This window comes from Marmota flaviventris, chromosome 13, assembly GCF_047511675.1.
Source record: "Marmota flaviventris isolate mMarFla1 chromosome 13, mMarFla1.hap1, whole genome shotgun sequence".
In the NCBI taxonomy this organism is placed as follows: Eukaryota; Metazoa; Chordata; class Mammalia; order Rodentia; family Sciuridae; genus Marmota; species Marmota flaviventris.
The window spans coordinates 55312950-55337130 of NC_092510.1; the positions used below are offsets into that span (position 1 = coordinate 55312950).

A 24181-nucleotide genomic window follows, 5' to 3' on the forward strand; every position below is an offset into this window, starting at 1 on the left:
GTATTAATGAAAGTATATTAATGGAGAATGAAAAGGCAAGCTAGAGACTGCACAAAGGTATTTACACCATATGTCTGATAAACGACTCATTCAGAATGTATAAAGACCTTTGTAAATCAGTGAGTAAAAGACACTCAGTAGAAAAAGCAGGAAAATGGTTTTAATGGATGCTTCAAGAAGAGAGTGTTCAAATGTCCAGTGAACATATGAGATGATGGTCAATTCAACTTCATTAACTTCAGAATTTTTTTTTTTTTTTGGTACTGGTGATTGAACTCGGGGGCACTCATCCACTGAGCCACATCCCTGGCCTTATTTTGTATTTTATTTAGAGACTTTATCTCACATGTGAGTTTTGGGGGATCACTTCAGATCCAAACAATAACAATAAGTAATGTAGAAATGATTTTAAAGTATACAGAGGATGTGAATAGATTGTATGCAAATACTGTCTTTTCACATAAAGTACTTGAGCATTCATGGATTTTGATATTCATGGGAGTTCCTATAACCAATCCCCATGGATACCAAAGGATGATTGTATTGATGAATATGTAAAGCAACCAGAAATGCTGATGGAAATGTAGGTCATTCAACACTTTGTAAAACTGATACTGAATAAATCCATGCCCTTTTACCCAGTTATTTCATTCTTAGGAATTAATCCAAATGAAGTCGCTAAGAGATATATACTGTGATGTTCATAGCAGTCTTATTTGAGTAGCCCTACATATGGAGACTATCTAAATGCTTTTGACATAAAACAAATAAATAAATGTGGTGTATTCATATGATGGAATATTATTCATCAGAGAATGACTATATATGTAGCTGCTAATAACAATGTGAATGATTGTCTCAACAATTAGGTGGAGTAAAAGAAGTCAATATTAAAAGGACATACACAGACTGGGGTTGTGGCTCAGTGGTAGAGTGCTTGGTTTGATCCCCAGCACCACATAAAAATAAATAAATAAATAAAGTTATCGTGTCCATCTACAACTAAAATAATATTTAAAAAAGGACTTACACAATTTAATTTCATTTGTAATAAAGTAACCGTGTGTGTGACTAGAGGGAGGCATGAGGAAGGGCTTTGGAGATTCTGATTATTTTTGGCTTCCTGATCTGGGTGCTACTCAAACATGTTTGATCCGTGTGCTGCAATTCATTGAGATGAATGCTTACAATATGTGCACTTTGTGTTTGTCGTACTTCAATAAAAGATGTTTTAAAAAAAAGTAATCTCAGTATTTTAAGTAATCTTGGTACCTGAAAGTGCCTTCTCATTTGTTCAAAATTGCTGGAATAGTTTCCCAGACCCCCTCAGCTCACCCTCCAGTGACCCTCCTTGACTGCCTTTGCTTTCTTGACTCTTGTGGCAGGAGCTTGGAAGGTCAGTTTAGAACTTGGTTAGGCCAGGATTTGGAAGGACATGGAGAAGACAGGAGTGAATGAGTACAGTTTTGGGGAATAGCTTGTTCACTTGTGGGTGTAACCTGATGGACCCCATATTATCAGAGTTCATGAGGATGAATATGTGCATATGTTTCTCTTTCAACAAAATTTGTTTTAGGGGAAAAAGGTTTAGAAAGCTCTCTACAACCAACTGTTTCTAAAATTTAAAACCAGGAATTATAAATTTGTTAGTTTATTTGTAAGTATTTAAAAGTGCTTGTTTACAAATGACTTGTAAATAAGTGATATTTTAAGTGTTAAATTTATATCTCACCTTTTTTTTTCTTACACACCAATAGTCAAAATGACAATTACCTTGACAAATTATCTTTTCATTTATATGGTTCTCCATATATTGAATATGCATCATTGAGAATATATTTAATGAGGTTTTTCCATCGTAAATGTTCTTATGTACTTCTTTTTTTTACTTTAAATGATACTTTTAGTCATTTTTGTTAATTTTTATTTATTTATTTAACAGGTGGTATGTTATTTTGTTATGATGTATCCATGTATCAGAGTAAAGATGGCAAACCACTGAATCGACTAATGGCCAGTAGAGGGCGAAGCTTCAAGCAGACATCACTTGCTCTTGTTCATGAGGTAGGTTCTTTCCCTCTCCAGCAGCCTCTTCTTTGTATGTGTTTTAGAGTGTCTCTCCTTCACTTTGTTTATGAAGTTGAGTGTTTATTAGGAAGCAATTTTTTTTTAATTGCAGTTAAAATTTCTCTTAGAGGCTCCTAAAATAACTGGCCAAAAAGAATGCTAAAATATTTTGATGTATTTCTGAAAGAAACTGCCATGCTACTTCTCCACCTAATTATTAAGGTGTAGCATCTAGAGATTTGGTTTATTTCATCAATGTCATACTTCCACTGTTTAGAATAAATTTCAACTTATTAAAGAAAAATATTCCCTATTTCTTAATTTTAATCCTTTCAAAGTATATAGTACACCAATATTTATATTTTTGAATAGAATTAACAGTTAATCATAGTATATTTAAAGAAAAACTGTGATGTAAGTGTTTATCTTAATTTTCCTTTCATCTAATTAAAAAAATGAAGTTTTATGATGCCATTAAATGATTTGCATAAATCTGATCATTGCAGATTACAACAAAACCAGGGGAAATAGAGAATCTAGAAAGCACTTGGGAAGGATATTTTTTTTTTGTTGTCATTTTTTGATGATATTCACTTATGTGTATATAAATTAAAATGTATGAATAACAAGAGAAAATATCACAGTAAAATACTTATTTTATATAATTAAGACACAATAGGTCATACATGAAAATATAAGTTATAAATAAAAACAGTTATAAATGAAGACATGAATTATAAAAATTTGAGTTAGTGTTAAATAACTAGCATTTCTAAGATATGTACATATAAAATCTTATGCTTTGATGCATAATTTATAAATCCTAGTGTCACTAATTTGGTTAGATTATAGTCTGTATGCTAATTGTCACCAGTATAATAGTGTATTGAAGTACAAAGGGATTTGAAGACCCATCTTTGTCCTTTGCCATCTATTTTTCTTTCACGTATTTAGAGTTGAAATTGTATAGACCTTTTTTGAAGACTTCTTGTCTAATACAGTGTCTTCATCCAATTGAAGAGGAAGAAAGGATCTTGGAAAAGTAATGTTTCTCTGGGAACAAGAGAGGTTGAATTTCACAAAAAAAGGAACAACATAGGCAATTTCTACATTTATTTTTCCCTGGCATCTTATTAGTTGTTATGGAAAAAGGAGAGATTTGGTACATTCTTTTGTTTGTTTTTAATTTGTATACTTAGGTATTTGGAGAACAACTAGAGTTTAAAATCTTCACAGAAAGCTGATTTTTAAAGTCACCATCAAAGAATCAAGAAAAACCATCAAAGTGAGGATAGCTGAAGATATCTTATAAATCCAGATATTGTTATCTGAACTTATGAGATGTGCCCTAGATACAAATGATGAAAAATTTTGGGTTCATATACTAGTAGCTTTTTTAATAGAGAGTCTACAATATTTTAGGTGTCCATTAGAGGTATATTGGACAGAATTCTGTGAAACCTATGGTAGGATTTTTTAAAAATTTATTTATTCTAATTATATATGACAGCAGAATGCATTTCAATTCATAGTACACATGTAGAGCACAATTTTTCATGTCTCTGGTTGTACACAAAGTAGAGTCACATCATTCGTTTCTTCACACATGTACTTGATGAATGATGTCCATCTCATTCCACCATCTTTCCTACCCTCTCTTCCCTGCCCTCCTCTTTGCCCTATCTAAAGTTCCTCCATTCCTGCTATGCTCTTTCCCCTCATCCCTGTTATGAATCAGCATCCTCATATAAGAGAAAACATTTGGCATTTGTTTTTTTGGGATTGGCTTACTTCACTTAATAATATTCTCCAACTCCATCCATTTACCTGAAAATGCCATGATTTTATTTTCTTTTAGTGCTGAGTATTATTCCATTATGTATATATACCACAGTTTCTGTATCCATTCATCTACTGTAGGGCATCTAGGTTGGTTCCACAGTTTAGCTCTTGTGAATTGTGCTGCTATAAACATTGATGTGGCTGCATTACTATAGTATGCTGTTTTTAAGTCCTTTGGGTATAAACTGAGGAGAGGGATAGCTGGGTCAAATGATGATTCCATTCCAAGTTTTCCAAGGAATAGCCATACTGCTTTCCATATTGGTTGCACAAATTTTACACCAGCAATGTATGAGTGTGCCTTTTCCCCCACATCCTTGTCAATACTTTTTGTTGTTTGTCTTCTTAATAGCTGCTATTCTGACTGGAGTGAGATGAAATCTTAGAGTAGTTTTGATTTGCGTTTCTCTAATTGCTGGAGATGTTGAACAGTTTTTCATATATTTGTTGATTGATTGTATATTCTCTTCTGAGAAGTGTCTGTTCAGTTCCTTAGCCCATTTATTGATTGTGGGTTTTGTGTGTGTGTGTGTGTGTGTGTGTGTGTGTGTGTGATGATTTTTGAGTTCTTTTTGTATCCTAGAGATTAGTGCTCTATCTGTACATGTGCTAAAAATTTGCCTCCCTTCTGTAGGCTGTCTATTCACCTCACTGATTGTTTCCTTTGCTGAGAAAAAGCTTTTTAGTTTGAATCTATCTCCATGATAGGATTTTAGTTCATATTCCATCTTCTGGTTACTTTAGTTCATTTGTGTTAAAAAATATAATAGAGAATCAGCTATACAGTTTTTCAAACTATGTGACAAAAATAATATGAGCTTTTAGAGCTGCTTGATAATAATAATAAGTTGTAATAATAATAGGCTGTAATCAGCCGAGACACTTTTAAAATTGCTGTATGTATAGGTGTTCCAGACTTAAAATAGTTTGGCTTATGATTTTTTTTGCCTTATGATGGTGCAAAAGTGGATGGATTCAGTAGAAACTGTACTTTGAATTTGCATTTTTTTGTGTGGGTTATCAAGATATAATATGATACTATCTCTTGAGGGTAGGCAGTGGCAGCAAACTGCAACCCCCAAGCAGGCATTTGATCATGATGGTAAACTACTGATATTCTACAGTCTGTTGTCTGACCAAGCTATGATAGTTGTTGGGTTAGATGTAATGAATGCACTTTAAATTTATGACATTTTAAATTTTTGATGGGATCCTGTAACTGGAAGCTCCCCTGGGAGCATGTGCTTATTAATTTGTTTAATCTCTACATTAATCCTCTGAGGTAGGTCCTGTTAATTTGCTCAAGGTCTTAAAACTAAGTGGAGGAACCTAGAATCTGAACCCAGGAATGAGGTCCTTGAACTATCCTATACAGTTGTCTTTCCTTATCTGAAAGGAGTGTGTACTGAGACCTTACGTAGTAAGTAAATGCCTGAAACCACAGATAGTACTGAACCTCATGCAGCAATGCATTCTCCATCATAACTAAGCACCTAGCATATATTGTGGCTATAAATTTTGCAGTTTGAGGTGTGACAATGAAATTTAATATGAAATTTATTTTTCCTTCTTCACAATTTTATGGATAGAAGATTTATTCTTACTGTAGAGCTTAGCAACTTTAGGGTGATTCTTTCCCTTTCCTTATTAAGTCAAGAACTTTAATCTTTTCACTTTATGGCTTCTCTTGGGCATATACAAAATGCCATCCTCCCCATTCTCATGCTTTGGGCCATTTTTAAGTAAAGTCAGGGTGACTTGAGCACAAACATTTCAATACCATGACGGTTGATCTGATACCTCAGAGGGTTACTATGTGACTAAGGGGCTGTTAGTGTATACAGTGTAAATATGTTAGACAAAGGGATGACTCATGTCTAGAATGAGATGGTGCAAGATTTCATCAGGCTACTCAGAATGATGTGGAACTTAGAAATATGAACAGTGTATTTCATATTTTCAGAGCACAGTTGTCTGTAGGTAATTGAAAACACAGGAAAGTGAAACTGTCCTCTTCTAGGTCAATCAGAGAACTTTTAAAAACTTCCTTGGGATCTTCTCAGGATAATCTAATAGCCCCTAACTCTTCTTGCTTCTAGCCTTTCTTTTGTTGTAATCCATTTGGTGATTTTCCATATCAAAAATTTTTTTGAATGCCCACTTGCAAATGTGCGAGTTGCTCTGCCTCCTTGATAATGGTCAGTTTTTATAAATGTAGCCATTCTTGCACTTGGGTCATGTTTTCCTTTTAGGGTTTTATTAATGGTTTTCCTTTAATGACTAATGATGTCTTTTCATCTGTTCATTTGCCATTCATGTAGTTTCTTCCACAAAGTGTATGCTCTAATCTTTTACTGTCCCCCCTCCCCTTACTGGTGTTATATTCAAATGAGAATCCTTAATATAGTCTACATTAGAAATAAATTATGTAAATGTTTTTACCTGGTCTGTACCTTGTCTCTTCATTTCTCTAACATTGTCTTTGAAGAGTAGGTTTTTAATTCTGAAGCATTCTAATTTATCACATTTTTCTTTTAATTGTTTTTTAACTCAAGGTTTCAAAAATTTATTTTTTTAAACTCCTGTGTTTACTTTTTACTCTTTTTTTAAAAAAATGAGGTAAAATTTGTTTGTCATAAAATTTACTTACTTATATTGTATGATTCATTGGTTTTCAATATATTCATAGAGATATATGCCATTGCCACAATTAATTTTAGAATATTTTCATCACCTGTAAACAAATTCTACACCCCTAAGTAACCACACTCTAATTTCCCCTACCTTAGCCTCCTGCAAACTTCTAATCTCTTTCTGTCACTGTAGATTTGCTTATTCTGGACATTTCATATACATAAAATCATATAATATGTGGGTGTTTTGGAGTATGGTTTTTTCATTTAGTATCTTTTCAAGGTTATGTAGTAGCGTGTATCAGTACCTCATTACTTTTGGGACAGAATAGCATTCTACTGTTTGGATATAACACATTTAGTTTATCTAAAAATCAGTTTATGGATAGTCCATTTTCTTGTAGAAGTTTTATACTTTAAGCCTTGAATTTTAGACTGTGATCTATTTAGTTAAAATTTTACAAGGTACAAACTTTGTTTGTTGAAAACACCATCCTTTCTTCCCTGAACTACCTAAGGAGTTTTGCTGAAAATCGTCTCTCCATATTTTTGTGGACCTTTTTCTATACTCACTTGTGTTCTATTGATGTATATGTCTAGCCTTTCACTAAAACCACACAGGTTATTTACTGACACTTTTTGATGAGTATTGAAGTAGTATGAGTTCTCCAACTTTGCTTCTTTTTCTCCAAAAAACATTTTTTTCTGACAATTTTAGGCCCTTTGCTTTTATTCTAAATTTTAGATGAGCTTTGAGAAATCACACACACACACACACACACACACACACACACAAGCATGCACGCGCGCGCACACACACACACACACACACACACCCACCCCTGTTGTGATTTTGATTGTAAATGTATCGAGTTCCCAGGTCAACTTGGGATAAAACTGACAACTTAGTAATGTTTAGTTTCTATAATCAGGTACAAGATATGTCTTTCCACTTATAGTGATATTTTGTTGTTTTTGTGTTACAAATCTTAGACACATTTTGTTAAATTTCTTAAGTAAACATTTTCATGGTATTACAACTAGACCTTTTATTAAATTTCTATTGATAGTATGTAAATATACAATTGATTTTTTCATCCCTGACCTTTTTAAACTCACTTATAAATTCTTGTAGCCTTTTTGTAGATTATTTTTGTTTTTATTGTAACATTGTGAAGAAAGATGGTCTTAATTAGTATCTATATTCCTTCCATTCCTTTATTAGTACCTGATCACACTATGTCGAACAGGACTAGACAGAGTAGACATTCTTGTCTTATTTATGGTATTAGAAAAAGCATTCCGTGTTTCACCATTGCTGAGAATTTTATCACAAATAGATGTCGAATTTTGTCAAATGCTTTTTGTACATCTATTGAAATATGATGAATTATTTTCCTTGATTTTCCAATGTAAACTAACCCTGCATTCCTAGATAATGTTCTATCCTGTATATATTGCTGTGTTTGGTTTGCTAAAAGTTTGTTAGAAATTTTTGCATCTGTGCTCATGAGACATCTTATTCTTGCAATGTTTTTTGCTTGTTTGTGTTATCTAGTAATACTGGATAATAAAGTGAATAGAAAGGGACTAGGGGGTACTGAGAAAGAAGGAAGAAGGATGGGAAAACAGAGGATTTAAGGAATGAAATTGACTAAATTATGCTATGTATATACATATATGAATACACCATAGTGAATTTCGCCTTTGTATATATATAATGTACCAACAAAAAAACTATAAATAGAAGGAAGACCAGCAGAGTAGAGGAAGGGTAATGGAGGAAGGGTAATGTCTAATGATGTCTTTTCATCTGTTCACTTGCCATTCATGTAGCTTTCTATTCTGTGCCATTGATCAATTTCCCTAGTCATTCACCAATACCACACTGTCTTGATTCCTGTAGCTTTATGATAAGTCTTGAAGTTGGGGAGTGGCACCTTTCCATTTTGTTCTCCTTCAATATAATGTTGCCTCTTCTGGGTATTTTGCCCTTCCATATGAGCTTTAGAGTCAGTTTCTTGATATCTGTAGAATAACTTGAAGCAATTTTTGGCTCATGAAAATCAGTAGATTAAGTTGGGAACAACTGACATTTTGACAATATTGAGTCTTCCTATTTATGTACATGGAATATCTCTCCATTAATTTAATTTATTATTGATTTCTTTAATCAGTTTTGTACTTTTTCTTATGTATCTTGTATAAAATTCAAGACTATACTCTGAATAAAATCTTTGGTTCAATACAAGAGTGGAGAGAGAGGACATGATCCTTGGCTTGTTCCTGACAATAAAAGTGTTGTATGCAGGGCTGGGGATGTGTCTCAAGTGGTAGCATGCTCTCCTGGCATGCAGAAGGCGCTGGGTTCGATCCTCAGCACCACATACAAATAAAATAAAGATGTTGTGTCCACCAAAAACTAAGAAATAAATATTAAAAAATTCTCACTCTCTCTCTAAAAAAGTGTTGTATGCCTTTTTAAAAAAGTTTATTATTGTTATCTTTGTTTAACATGACATTTTCCCCTGATATTTTTGGAAGAATCACAGATCCAATCTGATTTGTGTTTGACCTGATATACTAGTACTGCATAATTGCTGTCTTGTTTACATTTCTTTAAATCTGAAGAAACTGTTCACTCCTGTGAATAGGGGATCATCAGTGGTCATTTCAGATCTTGCAGGGTTTGTACAAGCTCAGGTGATTTCCTCCTCTTCTCTGATTTTGTATCTTCTCATCCTGAGGTTAACTTTGTCCCTGTTAAGGAAGAAGCTGAAGGTGAATGACAGTTTTCTTCCATGGAATTCATCACGAGTCTCATCATCCTTTGGCATTTCTAACTTTGACATGACAGTCTCACCTAAATTGGGTGATGCTGAATTGGCAGCCTTGCTTCATTATTTTCTCTATTCCTAAACACATGCAGATTTTCCTGATCATGCCACTGCTACCCAACCATATTTCACCATCAGAATTAAGTAATGAGCTTATTTTTTTTCATTTTTAGTTTAGAGATAGTTCATCCTTACTTGCTGGAAGCTGTACTCTGAATAAAATCTTTGGTTCTATATTCTTTCTTTTTTTAAAAAAGTTATCATCATTTGATTCTTTTTGCTTTATAGATTTTGTTTTACCTCTGCTTTCTTAATTTTTTTCCCTAGATGCCCCAAAGTACATATGATGAAACCAATCATTTGAAATATAAGAAGTGTATTTCACTTTTTCTTTCAGTTCCTTTTTATTTTAAAAACATATTTCTTATGGAATATATAGAGTAGTTTGAGCAGCCATGTAATAAGAAACAATTAGATGGAAATTGTGAATTATAATGGGGAGAAATTTTATCTGTGCTTGTTGCAGATTCTCCCTAGAAAACACTGTGAAAAGTATGGTTTGCTGAATTTTAGATTCTCCATAATTACCATGTGGATGTGAGTTGTTATGGTAACTGGGTTTCCCCCTTCTATTAAATAACAGAGTAAATGGTTGCTTTAGAGGTGATTGAATTGTCAGCTTTCAAGCTAATGTAATCCTGATGGAAAATGGGGTGAGATGGGGCGACAGTGCTGGGTTGGGGGTGGGGCAAGAAGAATATTAAATGTCTTGAAATCACCTACAAGGAGATGCGTGTCATTTTACTTTAAAAAGGTGTCCTCCCCAGGCCCTCCCTTCTCATCTCACTATTTGTCAGGGGACAGGAATAATAAAAAGTTATTTTGTGCCAACAAGATTACTATTGACAGAAAATTGAAGCCTGTTGTTCTCATGTATAAACAATGGGACACTGAGTGACTTTGGGGTCGCTAACACTAAGTGCAAATGTTTTTCCTTTTGGGACAGTGGGAAGAATGTGAGTGTATCACAAAGCCAAATCTAGCAGTTCAGTGTTTGTATGTCTGTGGGGGGCACTGAAGTAAAATACCTTTGTTCTCCTCTTTCTGAAAAAAATAATTCCATTCTTTGGATGGTAATGTGTGTATCTGGCCAGTATGAAAAATACAGGATTGGATTTCTGAAATCAATAGCAAATACTTACTTTACCGGGCACTTTTTACATGCTGCCCTGTCTGTCCCATTCCAATTTGACCAAAACCTAATCTGAATTTTCTTACTTGATTTACAGTATTGAATGAAGGGCTGTTAAAATGGGTGTTTTCTTGTGTATGCTAAATTGTATTTGTTAAGATCTCTCAAGAGGCAGAACAAACTACCAAATTTCTGAGCAATGTGTTCTGAACAGTATACTAACTAATTAGATGGCTTTATAGTCCTCTTAAGTAAAGCATGTATCAGTGAGGAAAGTTTTTTTTTTTTTAATTTAATGCACTATGGATATAATATGGATATAGTAACCATAATGCACTAATTTAAAAATAAACTTCATAGATATAAAGAAAGACCAGTAGAGTGGAGGAAGCAGAAAAGGAAAAGGAACTTGGGGTGGGGAGGAAGAGAAGGAAAAGGGAACTGAAATTCACTGTGATGTTATTCATTTGTGTACAAGGGAAAGTTTAGCCAGATTCATTCCATGCCTCCTCCCTTCTCATGTCCCTCCTCTCTCCTCCTCAGTCCTCTTCTACTGAACTTCTTCTATTTCCATGTAATTATCTCTCCCCAACACACATACTTTTTCACCTTTATTTTATATGAGCTTCCACATATGAGAGAAAATATTTGACCCTTGACTTTTGGGGTCTTGCTTATTTTATTTAGCATAATGTTCTTTTTTAAAATTTTGTTTATTTTTATTATTAGTTGTTCAAAATATTACAAAGCTCTTGACATATCATATTTCATACATTTGATTCAAGTGGATTATGAACTCCCATTTTTACCCTGTATACAAATTGCAGAATCGCATCGGTTACACGTCCACGTTTTTACATACTGTAGCATAATGTTCTTTAGTTCCAATCATTTAACAGGAAATGCCATAATTTTCATTCTTCTTTATGGCTGAGTAACTCTATTGTGTGTGTGTGTGTGTGTGTGTGTGTGTGTGTATATATATATATATATATATATATATGCGCCACATTTTCTTTATCCATTTGTCTGTTGGTAGGTATTTGAGCTATTCTGAAACTTAGCTAATGTAATTTGCACTCATAAATATCGATATGATCGTATCTTTATAGTAGCAACTTTTGGGTATCTTTTGGATATACACTAAGGAGTGGGATCACTAGGTCATATAATGGTTCCACTCCTAGTTTTTTGAAGAATCTCCATAATGTTTTCCAGAGTGGTTATACTGATTTGCAGTCCTACCAACAATGTATGAGAGTATTTCTTTCCCCATATCCTCTTCAACAATTATTAATAGTTATATTCTTAATGATGCAAATAATTCTGACTGTAGTGAGATGAAATATCTTTTTTTAATTTTTATTGTTGGTTGTTCAGAACATTACATAGTTCTTGACATATCATATTTCCACTTTGATTCAAGTGGGTTATGAACTCCCATTTTTACCCCGTATACATATTGCAGAATAACATCGGTTACACATCCACTGTTTTACATATTGCCATACTAGTGTCTGTTGTATTCTGCTGCCTTTCCTATCCTCTAGTATCCCCCCTCCCCTCCCCTCCCCTCCCATCTTCTCTCTCTACCCCATCTACTATAGTTCATTTCTCCCCCTTGTTTTTTTTTCCCTTTCCCCTCATTTTTTGTATAACCATGAGAGTCTCCTTCCATTTCCATGCAATATCCCTTCTCTCTCCCTTTCCCTCCCACCTCTCGTCCCTGTTTAATGTTAATATTCTTCTCATGCTCTTCATCCCTACTCTGTTCTTAGTTACTCTCCTTATATCAAAGAAGACATTTGGCATTTGTTTTTTAGGGATTGGCTAGCTTCACTTAGCATAATCTGCTCTAATGCCATCCATTTCCCTGCAAATTCTATGATTTTGTCATTTTTTAATGCAGAGTAATACTCCATTGTGTATAAATGCCACATTTTTTTTTATCCATTCGTCTATTGAAGGGTATCTAGGTTGGTTCCACAGTCTTGCTATTGTGAATTGTGCTGCTATGAACATCGATGTAGCAGTTTCCCTGTAGCATGCTCTTTTTAGGTCTTTAGGGAATAGACCGAGAAGGGGAATAGCTGGGTCAAATGGTGGTTCCATTCCCAGCTTTCCAAGAAATCTCCATACTGCTTTCCAAATTGGCTGCACCAATTTGCAGTCCCACCAGCAATGTACAAGTGTAACCTTTTCCCCACATCCTCGCCAGCACTTGTTGCTGCTGAATTCCTAATGGCTGCCAATCTTACTGGAGTGAGATGGTATCTTAGGGTGGTTTTGATTTGCATTTCTCTGACTGCTAGAGATGGTGAGCATTTTTTCATGTACTTGTTGATTGATTGTATGTCCTCCTCTGAGAAGTGTCTGTTCAGGTCCTTGGCCCATTTGTTGATTGGGTTATTTGTTATCTTATTGTCTAATTTTTTGAGTTCTTTGTATACTCTGGATATTAGGGCTCTATCTGAAGTGTGAGGAGTAAAGATTTGTTCCCAGGATGTAGGCTCCCTATTTACCTCTCTTATTGTTTCTTTTGCTGAGAAAAAACTTTTTAGTTTAAGTAAGTCCCATTTGCTGATTGTAGTTATTAACTTTTGTGCTATGGGTGTCCTATTGAGGAATTTGGAGCCCGACCCCACAGTATGTAGATCGTAGCCAACTTTTTCTTCTATCAGACGGCGTGTCTCTGATTTGATATCAAGCTCCTTGATCCATTTTGAGTTAACTTTTGTGCATGGCGAGAGAAAGGGATTCAGTTTCATTTTGTTGCTTATGGATTTCCAGTTTTCCCAGCGCCATTTGTTGAAGATGCTATCCTTCCTCCATTGCATGCTTTTAGCCCCTTTATCAAATATAAGATAGTTGTAATTTTGTTGATTGGTCTCTGTGTCCTCTATTCTGTACCATTGGTCCACCCGCCTATTTTGGTACCAGTACCATGCTGTTTTTGTTACCATTGCTCTGTAGTATAGTTTGAGGTCTGGTATCGCTATACCGCCTGATTCATACTTCCTGCTTAGAGTTATTTTTGCTATTCTGGGTCTTTTATTTTTCCATATGAATTTCATGATTGATTTATCTATTTCTACAAGAAATGCCCTTGGGATTTTGATTGGCATTGCATTAAACCTATAGAGAACTTTTGGTAATATCGCCATTTTGATGATGTTAGTTCTGCCTATCCATGAACAGGGTATATTTTTCCATCTTCTAAGATCTTCTTCTATTTCTCTCTTTAGGGTTCTGTAGTTTTCATTGTATAAGTCTTTCACCTCTTTTGTTAGGTTGCTTCCCAAATATTTTATTTTTTTTGAGGATATTGTGAATGGAGTGGTTGTCCTCATTTCCATTTCAGAAGATTTGTCGCTGATATACAGGAATGCCTTGGATTTATGCGTGTTGATTTTATATCCTGCCACTTTGCTGAACTCATTTATTAGCTCTAATAGTTTCTTTGTAGACCCTTTTGGGTCTGCTAGGTATAGAATCATGTCACCTGCAAATAGTGATAATTTAAATTCTTCTTTTCCTATTTTTATGCCTTTAATTTCTTTCGTCTGTCTAATTGCTCTGGCCAGTGTTTCGAGAACTATGTTGAACAGAAGTGGTGAGAGAGGGCATCCCTGTCTTGTTCCAGATTTTAGAGGGAATGCCTTCAATTTTTCTCCATTCAGAATGATGCTAGCCTGAGGCTTAGCATAAATGGCTTTTACAATATTGAGGTATGTTCCTGTTATCCCAAGTTTTTCTAGAGTTTTGAACATAAAGGGATGCTGTACTTTGTCGAATGCGTTTTCTGCATCTATCGAGATGATCATATGGTTCTTATCTTTAAGTCTATTGATGTGGTGAATAACATTTATTGATTTCCGTATATTGAACCAGCCTTGCATCCCAGGGATGAAACCTACTTGATCATGGTGCACAATTTTTTTGATATGTTTTTGTATCCGATTCGCCAGAATTTTATTGAGGATTTTTGCATCTAGGTTCATTAGAGATATTGGTCTGTAGTTTTCTTTCTTTGAAGTGTCTTTGTCTGGTTTAGGAATCAGGGTGATGTTGTCCTCGTAGAATGAATTTGGAAGTTCTCCCTCTTTTTCTATTTCCTGAAATAACTTGAAAAGTATTGGTATTAGTTCTTCTTTAAAGGTTTTGTAAAACTCTGCTGTATACCCATCCGGTCCTGGACTTTTCTTAGTTGGTAATCTTTTGATGGCTTCTTCTATTTCCTCAATTGATATTGGTCTGTTTAGGTTGTGTATATCCTCCTGACTCAATCTGGGCAGATCATATGACTTAAGAAATTTATCGATGCCTTCACTATATTCTATTTTATTGGAGTATAAGGATTCAAAATAATTTCTAATTATCTTCTGTATTTCCGAAGTGTCTGTTGTGATATTGCCTTTTTCATCCCGTATGCTAGTAATTTGAGTTCTCTCTTTTTCTCTTCATTAGCATGGCTAAGAGTCTGTCGATTTTGTTTATTTTTTCAAAGAACCAACTTTTAGTTTTGTCAATTTTTTCAATTGTTTCTTTTGTTTCGATTTCATTGATTTCAGCTCTGATTTTAATTATTTCTTGCCTTCTACTTCTTTTGCTGTTGTTTTGCTCTTCTTTTTCTAGGATTTTGAGATGAAGTATGAGATCATTTATTTGTTGGTTTTTTCTTTTTTTAAGGAATGAACTCCAAGCAATGAATTTTCCTCTTAGAACTGCTTTCATTGTGTCCCAAAGATTCCGATATGTTGTGTCTGTGTTTTCATTTATCTCTAAGAATTTTTTAATTTCCTCCTTGATGTCTTCTATAACCCATTGATCATTCAGTAACCTATTGTTCATTCTCCAAGTGATGCATGATTTTTCCTTCCTTCTTTTATCGTTGATTTTCAGTTTCATTCCATTATGATCAGATAAGATGCATGGTATTATCTCTACTCTTTATAATATCTAAGAGTTGCCCTGTGACATAATATATGATCTATTTTTGAGAAGGATCCATGTGCTGCTGAGAAAAACGTGTAACTGCTTGATGTTGGGTAGTATATTCTATATATGTCAATTAAGTCTAGGTTATTATTTGTATTATTGAGTTCTATACTTTCTTTATTCAACTTTTGTTTGGAAGATCTGTCCAGTGGTGAGAGAGGTGTGTTGAAGTCTCCCATAATTATTGTATGGTGGTCTATTAGACTCTTGAACTTGAGAAGAGTTTGTTTGTTTGAACATACCTGCACCATTGTTTGGGACATATATATTTATGATTGTTATTTCTTGTTGGTGTATGGTTCCCTTGAGCAGTATGTAGTGTCCCTCTTTATCCCTTTTGATTAACTTTGGCTTGAAATCTATTTTATTTGATATGAGTATGGACACTCCTGCTTGTTTCCGAAGTCCATATGAGTGATATGATTTTTCCCAACCTTTCACTTTCAGTCTATGTATGTCTTTTCCTATCAAATGCGTCTCCTGTAGGCAGTATATTGTTGGATCTTTTTTTTTTTTTTGATCCATTCTACTAGCCTGTGTCTCTCAATTGGTGAGTTTAAGCCATTAACATTTAGGGTTATTAATGAGATATGGATTGTTCTTCCAGCCATATTTGTTTATTTATGTTACTTAACATGGTTTGTTTTTCCTCTTTGATTATTTTTTCCCTTTACTGTACTACCTCCCACTGCTGGTTTTCATTGTTATTTTCCATTTCCTCTTCCTGTAATATTTTGCCAAGGATGTTTTGAAGAGATGGTTTTCTAGCTGCAAATTCTTTTAACTTTTGTTTATCGTGGAAGGTTTTAATTTCATCTTCCATCCTGAAGCTTAATTTCACTGGATACACAATTCTTGGTTGGAACCCATTTTCTTTCAGTGTTTGAAATATGTTATTCCAGGATCTTCTAGCTTTCAGAGTCTGTGTTGAAAGATGAGCTGTTATCCTGATTGGTTTACTCCTAAATGTAATCTGCTTCCTTTCTCTTGTAGCTTTTAAAATTCTCTCCTTATTCTGTATGTTGGGCATCTTCATTATAATGTGTCTAGGTGTGGATCTCTTATGATTTTGCACATTCGGCGTCCCTTAGGCTTCTAGGATTTGGGATTCTGTCTCATTCTTCAATTCTTGGAAGTTTTCTCGTATTATTTCATTGAACAGATTGCTCATTCCTTTGGTTTGGACCTCTATACCTTCTTGTATCCCAATGACTCTTAAGTTTGGTCTCTTTATGTTATCCCATATTTTTGGATGTTCTGCTCATAGTTTTTTAACAGTCTCGCTGAGCTGTCTATGTTCTTTTCAAGTTGAAATACTTTATCTTCATTGTCTGATGTTCTATCTTCTAAGTGTTCTACTCTGCTGATAGTACTCTCATTTGAGTTTTTAATTTGGTTTATTGCTTCCTGCATTTCTAGGATTTCTGTTTGTTTGTTTTTTATAACCTCTATCTCCCTGTATAGTTGATCTTTTGCTTCTTGGATTTGTTTATGTAATTCATTGTCGAAGTGATCTTTCATTGTCTGATTTTCTGTCTAATGTCTTCCCTGAGACTCCAGATCATCTGAAGCATGTATATCCTGAATTCTTTATCTGACATTCCATCTGCTGCAGATATTACCTCTTCTAAAGTTGAGTTGACCTGCATTGCTTGTAGTCCTTTCTTTCCTTGTCTTTTCATACTGCTCACGTTTCTTTCTGCTTGGTGAAACTGTTGTGTTATTGAATTTTCCCCCTATATATTTATATTGCTCTTGTATAGTTGCAAAGTCTCCCTTTTGTGGAGAAAGACAATGTTAACAGTTCTCAATATCAATAGTACATCCTCTAAGCACACATTTTTCTTATTACTACATTTATAGCTAGACCATGTCTACAAATGTTGGTTTCGATTATCGTTTACAAATATAGTCAATAGTTTTATGAAAGGCTTCATGAGAAAAGTCATTAGTTTCATTTCTGGTTGCTTGTAGAAAACTGGATTTCAGGTGTAGGATGTTATGTTTATGGGGAAAGGAGTGAGGGTATGGGGTTAATCTAACTTAGTAACTTTGGAGAGCTCTAACCAATAGATGTGTAATTTATGAAAGAATGTATAGATTCAAATTCCTATCTGTATTTATAAGATTACCCTACTTATGAATAGTAAAATTTAGGGGGTTCCAAGTGGGATAGAGGGAGTAAGAGGGAGGAAAACAGATAACAAGGAAAGGGAGAGAAAAAAGAGAGCAGGAAAAAGAAAATACGAGAAAAAAGAAAAGGAATAAAAAGGGGGAAGGGAGGTGGGGCATATGCAATTCCTCTATAGGATATTATTCTGGTGATTCAGTTATTAAAGACCTTTTTCACGTACAATTTTTGGTTTCACATATGTTGAGGTTGCGAAGACCCAAGGGGGAATGGTAGAGGAGAGTGGGTGTATGGCTGAAAAGAGAGAGAGAAGAGAGAAAAAGAAAGAAAAAGAGAAAAAAATGTGTTTCAGAACTCTGTTTTCATTTCTTCCAGTTGGTGGCATTGTCTATTCCTAGCTTGATTCTCTGGGTTCAGGATGGTGGTGGTAGTCAGTGTGAGAGGACTTGAGCTTCCACCTGTGGCCTCTCTACTCTTATTCTCTGAGATGTAAACCACGTGCCTGATCCGCTGCAGAACCGCACTGGTAGCCACACCAGTCAACGGGTTGGTGGGATTTTCCAAAATGAGTTCCATCAGTTTTTTTCATAAGGTGTTTGATGAGGTGGGGGTGTTGGTTGAAACCTTATGTTTGTCAAGAGTTCGGTCAGGTGACTGCACGGACAGGCGGCAGGGCCCTTCCTCCAGTTGGAGTGTTCTGTCTACCTCACTGGCGGGAGGCTGGGCTCCTCCAACTGGGGAGGTCTGTCTACCACTCAGGTGAGTCGCTGGGCCTGTTCTCCAGGTCGCAGGTCTGCCTACCGTGCAGGCACGGGCGGCAGCTGGGCCCTTCCTCCAATTGGGGTGATCTGCCTACCACGCCGGTGGGCCGCTGGGCCCCTTCTCCGGGACGCGCGGTCTGCCTACCTTGCAGGTGGCGGCTGGGTCCATCGTCCAATAGGCGTGATCTGTCTACCGCGCGCGGGGTTGGGGGGCGTACTGCTGGGCCTGTTCTCCAGGTCGCAGGTCTGCCTACCTTTCAGGTGCAGGCGGCGGCTGGGCCCCTCCTCCAATTGGGGCGATCTGTCTACCACGCCAGCGGGCCCGCTGTGCCTGTTTTCCCGGTGGGTCGCAGGTCTGCCTTGAGATGAAATCTCAATGTAGTTTTGATTTGCATTTCTATGATTGCTAGAGATGTTGAACATTTTTTTATATATTTGTTGATCCTTTGCATTTCTTCTCTTGAGAAATATCTGTTTAATTCTTTGGCCTATTTATAATTTGCCATTCATTTTTTTTGGTAAATAAGGTGTTAAGGTTTTGAGTTCTTTATATATTCTGGATATTAATCCCCTGGCAAAGGAGCAGGTGGCAGAGATCTTCTCCCATTCTTCAGGTTCTTTTTTTCATGTTCTTGTTTCTTTTGCTGTGCAGAGTCTTTTTAATTTGATGCCATGGCACTTTTACTGATTTGTGTTTATTTCTTGTGCTTCAAAAGTCCTGTTAAGGAAGTCGATATTTGTGTCAATATATTGGACTGTTGAACGAACATTTTCTTCTAGCAGTTAAGAGTTTCTAGTCTAATTCGTAGGTTTTGACCCAGTGTCAGTTGATTATTGTTCAGAATGAGAGAGGGAACAAGTTTCATTCTTCTACATGTAGATTTCTAGTTTTCTCTTTTTGCCTGGCATCATTTGGTTAAAAAAAGGTTATATTTTCTCCAGTTTATGTTTTTGGCACCTTTGTTGAGTATCAGATAACTATCTATCTATATGGATTTGTCCCTGTGTCTTCCACTGGTCTTCACGTCTATTTTGTTGCCAGTCCCATGCTGTTTTATCATTGTAGTTCTGTAGTATAGTCTGAAGTTCAGCGCTATGATGCTTCCTGCATTGTTGTTCTTGCTCATGATTGTTTTGGCTATTCTGGGTCTTTTCTTCCAAATGAATCTTAGAACTTGTTTCTTTTTTTCCTGTGAAGAATTTCATTGGTATTCTGATGGGGATTACATTGAATTTCTGTAATGCGCTTGGTAGGATGGTCATTTTGATCTTAATTCTGCCTATCCAAGAGTATGGGGGGCCTTTATGTCTTCTAAGGTCTTCAATTTCTTTCTTCAATGTTTTACAGTTTTTATTGTAGAGATTTTTCACCTTCTTGGTTAGATTTATGACTAATTTTTTTTGAGGTTATTGTGAATTGGGTAGTTTTCCTAATTTCTTTCTCAGCAGATTCATTATTAGAGTATAGGAAAGCAATCAATTTATATATGTGATCCTGCTACTTTGCTAAATTTATTTATCAGCTCTAGTAGTCTTTTGTTTCAATGTTTTGGAGTCTTCTAAAAATGGATCATGTCATCAGCAAACACAGGTAATTTGACTACTTCCTTTCCTATTCTTATCCCTTTAATTTCTATCTCTTTCCTGATTGCTGTGGCTCAAGTTTCAAGAACTGTTGAATAGGAATGGTGAGAGGGACATACTTGTCTTCTTCTTGCTTTTAGAGGAAATGCCTTTCAGTTTTTCTTTGGTGAATTGTGTTTCTAAGCAGGTGCTGGTATTTTAGTTATAATTAATTAGAATCTATATGATACAAATAAAATGTTTAAGGAAATTCAAAATATAAAGCTTATAAAACTTTCTTTAAAAATTTGCCTTATTACTCACTCTGTTTTTATCTGGAATTAAGCATTTACTGGTTAGAACAGTTTGTACTGTACATACATTTATAAAATTTCAAATAACTGTGTCTTCAACAACTCATGTGTAAGTATAGCTGTGTTAATTCAAATAGGTTTTCTAACATTGTGTTGCTAGAGTGATAGAAAGTTGATCATCATAATTTTCTGTGATTACTTACTTATGATAGCATGGTTGTTATATGACAAGAATCTTTATTAAAGATAAAGCTGTGTGTTTAATTCTGTCAAATGCAGCAGGTACTTAATTGAACAGTTGTGTGCAAAACACTGTTTCAGGTACCACAGGAGGGCTTCTAGGATGAATAGAACATCATATGTTCCCCTTAGGGTTGTGTAAATTCACATCCATGCACAAAAGGTCTAAATGGAATTTGTGAAGTGTATTAGGAGAGGCACATAATATACTAGAAGTTTAGAGGTAGAAGAAATTACTTCAGTAAATAGAATGAGGGGATGCAGGGCATTCAATTCCAAGGGAACACTGAGTACAAAGATCCTATAAGGTATAGGACAAATGGGAATTGGTTTATAACTCAAGTTAGTCAGCATATAGGTTAAAGAAACAGAGGAGCAAGATATCAAGGGGGAAATTCGTTAAGTATCTTGTTCTGCACAATTATTTCTTAAAGCTCATGGTGTTGTTTGATTCTGAAAGGCTTTGAACATTGTACAAAAGAGTTTACACATTCTTCCTTAATGAACGTCAAAGGCTTTTGAAAAGAAGTTTTTGAGTGAATGTAAAAACAGAACGATTTAGGATGAAAGATTTTAGGCTGTTGGAGATTGGCGGCATCACAGTAATCTAGACAGGAGATAGGACTAGGTAATGAGGAAAAAAGTAAAGATGTATATAATTTGCATTTCAGAAGTAGGCTTGACAGTTGAGTTAGTTGCAAGGGAGATATCTGTAATCAATCAGAAGTTTTAAATTTGGGTAACTGGGATGTTGATATATGATTGATGAACAGGAAAGTTAAGAGTGAATTTTTTTAGGGGGAGGGGTATTGGGATTGAACTCAGGGGCATTCAACCACAGAGCCATATCTCTAGTCCTAGTTTGTATTTTATTTAGAGACTGGGTCTCGCTGAATTGCTTAGGGCTTCACCAAATTGCTGAGGCTGGCTTTGAACTCATGATCTTCCTGCCTCAGGCTCCTGAGCTGCTGGGAGTAAGAGTGAATTTTAAAAGATGACAAAGAAGTGTACAGAGTATAACAGCTATTAAAAAGTGAGAATTTCAGAAATACATGGTCTAAAAGCAGTGATATTCCTAATTTTTAAAAATCATTCAGCTAAATGTTTGTAAACCATTATGCTACAATGTTACTAGAGCCACTCTGAGTAGATTATCTCTTACCTGGATTGTTGCAGTAGCCTCTTGAGTAGGTTACCCTCTGCTTTGACCTTTGTTCCATTCAATTTATTCCCAACAGCGAGATTCTTTTGCAACATAAATTAGATTATATCATTCTTCTCAAAACCTTATAGTGGCTCCCCTTGGTAGGAATGAAAGCGAATCTTGAAAAGTGGCTATAAGACCTTGGACTCTCTGGGCCCCTTGTCAGTTCACCAGCCTGTCTCCTCTTTCCACTTTCTGTGCTCACTTTGCATACTCTATTACATGGACTTCATTCCATTCCTCACACAGGTCAGCCATGGGCCTGCCTAAGGACCTCTGCCATACCTTGGGTTTTTAGTTTGTTTTTATTTTAATTCAGGTGATATTCACATAGCATGCAACTAACCATTTTAAACTGTACAATTCACTGCATTTAGTATATTCACAATGTTGTACAACTATATCTAGTTATAAAATATTTTTTTTTCACTTCCAAATGAGACCGTTTCTTTCTTCTCTCTCCCCTACTCTCTACACACAGCAACCACCAATCTTCTTTCTATTTTGATGGATTGACCTACTACAGATATTTCATATAAGTGGAGTCATATAGTATATGATCTTTTATGACTGGCTATTTATTTTGGCATAATGTTTTCAGGGTTCACCTACAATATAATATAGTGTGTATCAGTACTTTACTCTTTTATGGCTAAATACTATTTCATTGTATGCAGATGCCATATTTTGTTCACCCATTAACCCTTTGGTGGATAGTTGTGTTATTTTCACCTTTGGGCTAATGTCAAAGTGCTGCTTTGAACAGTTGTATACAAATATTTGTTTGAATACCTGCTTTTAATGTTTTGGATTCCACCTACAAGTAGAATTGCTAGATCATACAGTATTTCTGTATTTAACATTTGATGAACCACTAAATTTTTCCATAACAGTTGAACCATTTTCTATCCCACCAGCATTACCCCTTCCCCTCCTTCAAGTTTTCATTCAGTTATCACCTCTTGATGAGGTCTATCATAATCACTGTAGCCTGTAACCTGCTCCCATCCCCACCCATAATCCTTCTTTGGCATCATTCTTCCTCTTGCATATTTTCATAATATGGTCCCTTTTTTAGATGTAGTTAGACTCACTAAGTCTTATACATAGAAACTCACACCCCCTAAGATAGGATTTGCTCATCTCAACAGTCCATCACATAGCTGTCATTGTAAGAGTATGTGTAGTTAGTTGCAGAAAAAATAAATTTCACACATTTGTTAAAACTTGGTGATCAGGTGTTTGAGGACACTGCTTTATCATCTGCTGAATAACTAGGCTACAACTTCATTATTCTAAATTATTTAATCAGGTTTCCTTCAAAGCCTTCTCATAAGTAGAACAGATTAAGCATAACTTTCTTGTCTTCAGATGCAAATTGATTTTATTTTTCTGCCTAGCAGTATTAACTTAAAAGGTAAGCAGTATAGATGACATACATTGAATTGAAACAGCATCTTAAAAATGGGCAGGGGTAAAAATGGGCAGGCCCTTTTGCCCATGACACAACTGGAATTAAGGGCATGGTTCTTCAAATTATTTTCATACGTCTCTCTTCATGAAGTGAAGAGAGAGGGTGCATTTTTAAAGAGGTTTGTTCACATAGTTAACTTCATGGGACTGAGATTAAGGTATAATCCCATAAAACATGGGGACTGCAGGCTGTATGACGGTGGAGTGTTCTCTCACTTCCTTGCTTCTCCTCAACTGTGGTCAGAGCAGCAGGAGAAATATTAGCTTTAGGCTGCAATTTGTGACCTCCTTTTAAATAGATTTCATGGTGCTAATGTCTTCCTTTTTTAGAGTTACAGCAATTGATTTGCTTATTTTCATTTATAATTTTCCATTATCTTTTCCTTTTTAAACTCAAGTTTAAGAAGCAGCTGAGACCTTTGTCTTCCACACGTGCTCAGTGTTCGTTTTACCCATTTGCTGAGGCTGTGGACATTCTCAGTAGTGCAATGATAACCATGGACTACTTGTCAGAAAATTTAAAAATATTTTGAGTTTCAAAAGTAAAAGAAAAAACTTTGGTTGTAGTATTTGAGTGTTGTTTCTGGTTAATCCATGTCTCAAATTAGGACTTAAAGATAGTTAATGTTATTTTATGGAAAGGGAACAGAATTGATAGGAAAATAGTTTAAAATGACTGACCACATTTTAGAAACGGAGAATAGGGCCAAGAACTGATTAATTCCTTCCCAGTTGGATATATAGCCTGAGTTATAGTTAGCTTCCTGGATAACAAGAGAAGGAGCAAGGGCTCATTCCTTTAAGAACATCTGTGGATATATATTTTTTAATATATTTTTAGTTGTCAATGGATATTTATTTGTTTGTTTGTTTGTTTATTTATTTATTTATTGTTCTGAGGATGTAACCCAGGGCTTCATACATGT

General features: G+C 35.3%; 1 protein-coding gene across 5 annotated transcripts in view; it reads left to right on the plus strand.

The window, feature by feature from the left end:
• Positions 1–24181, plus strand: part of Focad (focadhesin) — a 299533-nt gene that overhangs the window by 194897 nt on the left and 80455 nt on the right. For all 5 annotated transcript variants that reach the window (XM_071600672.1, XM_027950623.3, XM_071600673.1 and 2 more), the window contains one exon: positions 1943–2064. In XM_071600672.1, the coding sequence (XP_071456773.1) occupies positions 1943–2064 (122 nt within the window). The remainder of the gene's footprint in view (positions 1–1942; positions 2065–24181) is intronic.